The sequence below is a fragment of the Morus notabilis genome, unplaced genomic scaffold (genome assembly GCF_000414095.1).
Source record: "Morus notabilis unplaced genomic scaffold, ASM41409v2 Scaffold609, whole genome shotgun sequence".
NCBI classification, from domain to species: Eukaryota; Viridiplantae; Streptophyta; class Magnoliopsida; order Rosales; family Moraceae; genus Morus; species Morus notabilis.
Window position 1 is genome coordinate 112,211 of NW_010357993.1, and position 8,032 is coordinate 120,242.

General features: G+C 34.4%; 1 protein-coding gene across 1 annotated transcript; it reads left to right on the top strand.

Annotated features, from left to right (window-relative positions):
- Positions 1 to 2,068: 2,068 nt before the first annotated feature.
- LOC21394926 (probable N-acetyltransferase HLS1) lies at positions 2,069 to 3,691 on the top strand. Its single transcript, XM_010091216.2, has 2 exons — positions 2,069 to 2,430; positions 2,651 to 3,691. Exons 1-2 carry the CDS (start codon positions 2,245 to 2,247, stop codon positions 3,647 to 3,649), a joined length of 1,185 nt encoding a protein of 394 aa, XP_010089518.2. The 5' UTR covers positions 2,069 to 2,244; the 3' UTR covers positions 3,650 to 3,691.
- Positions 3,692 to 8,032: the final 4,341 nt, after the last annotated feature.

Sequence of the window (8,032 nt, forward strand, 5' to 3'; positions counted from 1 at the left end):
ATTTTACTTTGGGTGGGATGTGAGAGCTTCGCCACATATGTACCATTAATTGCTATCTTTTCCAGTAATAATGGGAGGTCTTATGATTAGTGAAGGAAAGAGAGGTAGTTGGAAGGAACTAAGCAGGTTTTATTAGAGGGCCGAAAAAAAAAGTATTATAAAAAATAAGAAAGAAATAGAAAGAAGAAAGGGGTATAATAGCGACGGCTGGGGTTTCATGAGCCATTTTTGTGAGTGCTGTGAGATTAAAGTAGTAATCGTGCGATATTGAGCTATTGCGGTTTCTGTTTGATGTGCTTTTTGTGTTTTTGCTTTTTTTATGAATCATTGTATAGACAAAAACCCAACTCAAATTCAATTCATATTTTGTTCCATTTCTATATTCAAATCCGATGAATTTATAAAAGATGAAGATTCAAATAGAATTATATATTTCTTTGTGGGTAAGGTAGGCCATATCTACATATCTTTATATAAAATGGACTAACGTCAATGTTGAATAAGGTTTTAAAGTTATTACACTATCTATCTTACTTGTGTGTGTCAGTTTTAGTTACTTAATTTAGGGTAGGGTACACTAATTATTTTCAACGTACACAACATCAATTAACCGAAAAAACATGACAAGGCAGAAGAAAACAAAAAGATTAGAAACACAGTGAGAGAATAATCGTGACAATAATTAGTCTCCCTCAACTATATAATATATGTGTGTGTGTGTGTGTTATATTGCTCTGACAAAAAAATGAAAACCCAACTTTTTCGGATAAATATGATCAATAACATCCAAAGTAATCATAATCCATTTAAATTGCATTAATGCATGTCATACTCATCATCTTCCATTACCAAGTTTCTCTTCATCTTCTAGTTTTGTCGAGGACAATAAGGCTAATTTTTTACGCACCTTAAGGTGCGTTAGGCAAAAGCATTATGATTATAATCAAGGAAATTAACTTATACATTAGAACAAATTGAGGCATGGCTATAGTGGGGGTTTCACTTCCACTTTGGAATCTAATCTAAGTATCTAAAAGGAGGTGATGGACCACATTGAGCCAACCAGCATTCCTAGAAACCCCCAAGTAAAACCCAAAAAAAAAAAAAAAACATGGTTTTAATAGTGCCATATACAAAAATATAGTGTCCATAGAAAGTGACCTCCCTTCCTTTCTCTTCCCTTTTCCCTTCTCCAAAAGCACCTTAAACTAATTAGCTAAACCCTTCACTACTAATTAATTAATTACCCCACCACGAAATCATATATATGTGTCTACCATGCATCATAAGGCATACACGTAGCCACGCCGACGCAATCTAAGCTCTTCAATTAGGTGAACTAGCATATATGCCATCTCCTATTCCATTTGATGTGATTTAACTATATTGTAATCAATTGATTATAACACAAAGCTTTCTGTTAACAATCGGTTGGACTTGGTTAATCCATCATTAGATTCTAATTAGATATTTTTGTTTGGGGATGTCGACTGTACGGTACGTATCCAAGAATAGGGTTAGTTTGGTGGTACGTATACGTGTATTGAGATTACTATATATTAGACCAAAAAGAAAAAAAATATAGTACTTGAAACGATTTTTTTTTTAATTGGTACCTAATAAATCTTGTTTATTTTATTAGATAACGAATTGGAGTCGGCCAGCGACACATATTCTTAGGCGTGCAGAGTGGCGTGAGCCTGAGGTTATCCTAACGTGGATTGGCTTAAATGAAGCTTACAATATTAATATTATTATTACGCAACTATATCGATCGACAAACAAAAAAAAATAAAATAAGAATAAAAAGCTATAGCTAGAGAGACAAAAAAACACATTCTATAATTAATCACCTTTTGTCTAGTATAATTAAATTTTTTTTGAAGCCTAGGTTGATGTTGGTGATCATGACATGATAGCCAACATTCCCTTAGCTTGGTCATGCCAAGTTAATTTCCCTCTTCCAACTCTCCCCCCATATATATATATATATATATATATATCTGTGTGTGTATATATATAAGTGATCATGATCTTCACGGGAAGTTTCTCTCAAGGCCAAGCTCTCTCCAACAATAGTACTTCTTATTGTTGGTTTTCTCATATTGTACTAGTGCTGATCACTTGGGAGTTGAGACCTAGAAAGAGTCTATTTTCGCATATTCATGAATCTCTTGGTCTTATTATACTACAAATTGCAGCTTCTCTTCTCTCTAGAACAACTACTACAAATAATACTCGTCTATGGTGCGTAGAATGGGATTCAAGCAGCCTATGATTCGGAGCTACGACAGGCGAATCGACAGAGCTCGAGTCGAGGACCTCGAAAGACGATGCGAAGTAGGCCCAACCGAACGAGTTTTTCTCTTCACAGACACTCTGGGTGACCCCATCTGTAGGATCCGGAACAGTCCCATGTATAAGATGCTGGTAAATTATGAATTTCCCTTATTAAGCCCTTTCTCTTTTCTTCCTAATTCTTTGAAATATTTCATAAAACAAATAACAAAAAATAAAAAAACCAATACAATTAATACAAGATAATGTGCGCATTACCCTTGTTGTCTCTAATGATGTCTTATCGGATGAGAAATATTGAAACAATAATTAACATATACACCAAACTTTGGTTTATGATTGTCACATTTAGGTGGCTGAGTTGGACAACGAGTTAGTTGGGGTCATTCAAGGCTCTATAAAAGTGGTTACGATGATGAACAAACCTCCAAAGGATATGGCCAAAGTGGGGTACATCTTAGGCCTGAGAGTCGCGCCGCGCCAACGACGAAAAGGGATTGGCTCGAGCCTAGTCCGAGAGCTAGAGAAGTGGTTCGTCGCCAACGAAATCGACTTCTCCTACATGGCTACCGAGAAAGAAAACGAGGCCTCCGTTAGGCTTTTCGTCGACAAGTTCGGCTACAACAAGTTCAGAACTCCGGCCATTCTCGTCAACCCAGTTCAGAACCGACCCTCACACATCTCCTCCAACGTCGAGATTGCGAAGCTCAGGATCGAAGACGCCGAGTCGCTCTACAGAAAGTTCATGGCTTCCATTGAGTTTTTCCCTCATGACATAGACAAGATTCTGGGGAATAAGCTCAGCTTGGGAACTTGGATTGCCTACTCTAAAGGAGATCAATCTTCATGGGATAGTACTGGAAAAGTACTTCCAACGAGTTGGGCTATGCTTAGCGTGTGGAACACTGGGGAAGTTTTCAAGCTGTGGCTAGGGAAAGCGCCGTTATCGTGCTTGATATTTACCAAGGGTAGTAGAGTTATAAGCAGGTTTTTTCCATGCTTCAAGTTGCTTCCTTCGTTGCCGGATTTCTTCGACCCGTTCGGGTTCTACTTCATGTATGGAGTCCATGGGCAAGGGCCGTTGGCGGGGAAGATGGTCAGGACGCTTTGCCAGTTCGTGCACAACATGGCCATGGCGTCCAAGGATTGTAAGGTAATAGTGACTGAAGTTGGGGATCAGGACGAGGTCAGACATCACATCCCACATTGGAAATTGCTGTGCCCGGAGGATTTGTGGTGCATAAAGGCCTTGAAGAATGATGATGTTCAAGAGAGGAGGAGGTTTCTCTACGAATACTTGACAAAAACTCAACGAGAAAAAGCTCTTTTTGTAGACCCAAGGGAAGTGTAACGGAAACGTCCCTGGCCAAATAATATTATATATTTGACCCCCAATAAGAATCAGTGCCAAACTAAGTAACAAAACCCCACCTCATGTTATTTTTAAAGGTATATCTATATGCGTCGAGCTTTGTTATAACTCTTCTGGTTGGAGCTTTTCTCTTGTTCCTTTCACATCGATGACATAAGATCATCTTAAAAGATTTCCTTAACTAGGTGCGACCCTTTGTACATGTGTCCGTTTATTCGAACCTTTCATGATTCAGACTAATCAATGATCACTCCGGTGGTCCAAACCTTTGTACCTTTGCCGTAATGAAGTAAAAAAATTTTAAGTTGGACCCTCTAATGCTTTTGTCGCATTGTGTTGAGGTGGACACCTGAATGATATATATTGCACCATGAAATCATAAGTAAACATCATGTCATGATCAATAATTTGATATCGGTGATGATAATCAATGATCTAGAATGAAATTGCGCGTGTATATAAAATTAATTAGTGTCTGACTATGATTTTTCTTTGTCATTATATCTAGATCGATATCCAATTTGGGAACCAACAAATTTTTCTAGACTTAATCCAGTTGTAGGGGGAAAAAAACACATTGGTTAAACTTAAAAATCAGTTATAATCTTGGTCAATATAAAACCACAATAATTAGATGATAATCAGCTTAGTGTGCATCAGTTGCTTATTCAATCCTATGCCAAAGAGGATATAATAGCCTCTTTCAGAGTACTTTAGTCCCTTTCAAATAGAAAGGTGTGCGTTGATTAAAATTATAAATATTAATTTCGTTTAATTTACGAATTTAAATTTTCAATTTAAGTAGATATGTAATTTTATAATTTTTAAATATAATAAAATTAAAATTAAAAACTCAAATTAATAAAATAAATAAATATACACTCTACACTCTTATCGTTTGACCTAACGATTATTCACTAAAAATGTGATTTTATTATGGCCACTAATATCATAATTATGATCATGATGACTATTAACGGATGAATGATGATGATTATATAATTGCATATATATGTGTGTCTGTGTATATATATATATATATATATATATATATATATATTTATTTATTTGTATATGACACCGGTAATACTGGCACGGATGATCATCACGGAGAGCATTCATTTGATTTTAAAGGAAGTTATAATGACAAGAGTCAGTACCATAGGCATCTATATCACAGGTGACATAATTAACATCATATTGGGCGGACTTTTAGGTTCTTAAAAAGGCTTATAGGGTGTTTTATACGAGAATTTCTATCATAATTTAAATTATAATTTATAATTTATAATTTATTATAATATTTTTTTTATAAAAAATATACATAAATTAAAAATAATTTTAAATATGTTACGTTCTTAATTTTTTTTGTCCTAATTGAAAACTTGTGCTGTACAGTGGAACAAGTTGGCAGAAAGCACTATTACCTTCAGGTTTATATATGACAGTGCGTACTAGAAATAAATTGAAAGCTTTGATAGTGATCATGATAAGTGAAAATCTAGGCGATCAATAACCACATGAGCTACAAGCTGTTCTGTATTTAATTACACCTCATTTACATTTAAACTTGCTTCAAATTATTCGTTTGGTACGAAGATGACGTTTGGTTCATGGATTAGAATCATGTGATTAGAATCATTTTTGATTTACTTGTATTTTTTATGAGAGAAAATACTGTAGCGAATCACGAACCATGATTCGAATCAGGGAACGAATCTATGTACCAAACATCAACTAAGGTAATTCTAATCATGATTTTAAAACTCGAATTATGATTTATGATTTTAGGTTCAAATTATGATTCTGAAATTATGATTCAGAATCAGGAGTTTGAATCACCTTGAATTAAGAGGAGGTGGTTTTAGAATCATGAGTGATTTTAGTTTAAAACATCACATCAAATTCTGAATCACGATTCAGAATCATCCAAACCAAACACTGATTTTGAATCATGATTCAAAATCATTATTCAGAATCACTGTAAATAAACACTAATTCTAAATTAGGATCTAGAATCATGATTTTGGATTCATCTACCAAACACTCCCCTACAATGTATTTTCACACAAAATTGGTCAACAGATGCAAATGCATGCAATACAATGCATGCATGGGGGTTTTGTAGTTTCTAGGAGGAAAAAACAACCGCATACGCATAATATTATAATATATGTATGTGTGACATAATATATATGAGCCCGTTTAGTTCGTTAATTTGAATTTTTAATTCGAGTTAAGATGTAATTTTATGTGAAATTTTTTTACTATAATAAAAAAATTAGATGTGAAAAGTTTTTTACTGTAACAAAACTCAAATCGGTGAAATGAACGGGACCATAATAATTCACCTAATAACTGCAATCTCATAAGTTGGATTGCGTTACTAACCATTTTCTCTGGTCCTGAAAGTACAAATCATGGAGAGCAAATTAACTGTACCATGTACGTGTAATTATATCATAAGCACATGGAAACCAGTACCTATCAGAAACGTTTCACATACACACACACACATAGATATATATCATGAGTCTCTCTCTGAAAAAGGGCTTAATATACTGTACACAGAACAGCTGAGAAATTCATGCGTGACTCATGATATAATCTCATTCAGTCGTCCTTTCTAATTTCACATATTTCCAACAGGCCAGAAGGGATACGGCCTTGTTGAGGATCACAAGTTTAGCATCATAATGTAGTAGGACTTTGATTTCTTCTCAAGGTTTTCCTGTACTTGGTAGAAAACTTGCATTATGTGGGGACACATATTATAATTATACTGGGTACAGCATTTACTCGTCAAATAAGCAATTTTATTTCGTTTGACTTAGTTATATACATACATACATACATATATATATATATATATATATAGCTCAAGCTGGCCCAAGCATACACTGCCCTCTGCCAGTCTGTTCGGTACGTAAGTATGCGTTTTGAGCCCGCCATTTTTCTTTAATTGATTGATGATTGATATGATAATTTACTTTGTAGAGATTTAATTATAAATTAATATGGTTAAGGGTTACAGTCGAATGTCGATGGAGAAGTTTAATTTATATATATATATATATCTCATTCAATCACATTATTTTTGAAACTAGCTAATTAGTATCTATAATTTGTCTGATTATACTAATTTAATAATATTGCGATGTAACGCAACTTTCTATTTGTGAAGCTTCGAGCAGATCCATGTGGGACCCTCGTAAATCAAGAGCTGGCCCACTACTTATTAACCACGTAATTTGACAAGTGTTATACTCTCTTTCTCTCTCACACACACACACACACACACACACACACTAGCTAATTATTTTAGAAAAGGATGTTGATAGAAAACCTCTTAAGCCTGTCGTAGTAAATAACTAGACACACACACACATATCATCATCTTTATCAATAACATTAATATAAGTGATAACATTTTTCGTTTTTTTTTTTTTCCCTAACGAACTGATGGAGACTACACAATTGTTTTCTAATTAAGTCGTGAAAAAGTAATGTCTAACTTGATAATTAATTATATATCTAGCTAGCAAAAAGATAATATAGCGCATAATTTCAAACAGTTGGGAAATTATAAGGAATTATAGATAGAGCTATATGGCATCCAATTATATGAATCAGCTTTTTGAGCTCCATATATATGTATACATAGAAAGAGCTGTGAACCTTCAGGAAGATGCAGTATTAGAATAAAGCCATTATTAATCCTAGTGGAGGACCACAAAATGCAAAATAAGTGGCGCACAAATTTGTGCTATGCATATGCATTTGCTGATAGTTATAGCGTCTGACTTTTCGTCGGCTAAAGGGATTGATGGAATAACATTTTCAATGCGTACAATTAAATCAAAAAAAAAAAAAAAAAAAAAACGTTGCAAATTAACAGACTACCTCGTCTCTTGGACCACTTAAATTGGACAGTCATGAGCTCTGGGATCATCAAACTCAACGAGTTAATATTCTGTCATGAATTAACTCTGTCATGAGGAAGATATTAAGTCAACAAAAGAGGCACAATGAAAATTGTAGTGGGGCTATTTGCGGTTCATATGTTGCTTTCTTTTGACAAAATATCACCGCCAAGTTTTCTAAGACGATTGCAACATTTTAAGCGCCGCCCTGAGGAATTAATGGTAACTTTTAAGCGCCGCCCTGGCCCTTCCTAGCTCCGCAGAACTTAATGATATAGTGTTGAAATTAGTACATTGTTGTTTATACATATACATATACATATATATATATATAATATGTATAAATGTATAGTGAGAAAGGTCTCACGTGTCGGTGCGTACCACATGCCATTAATTTACAATATTGTATAACGCAAATGATCTATACATTCATCCTGAT

Excerpts from the sequence above, each read along its gene's own strand:
- LOC21394926 (XM_010091216.2), top strand. The coding sequence starts at position 2,245 with ATGGTGCGTAGAATGGGATTCAAGCAGCCTATGATTCGGAGCTACGAC. Across the intron at positions 2,431-2,650 it reads GTCCCATGTATAAGATGCTG|GTGGCTGAGTTGGACAACGA; the intron begins GTAAATTATGAA and ends TGTCACATTTAG.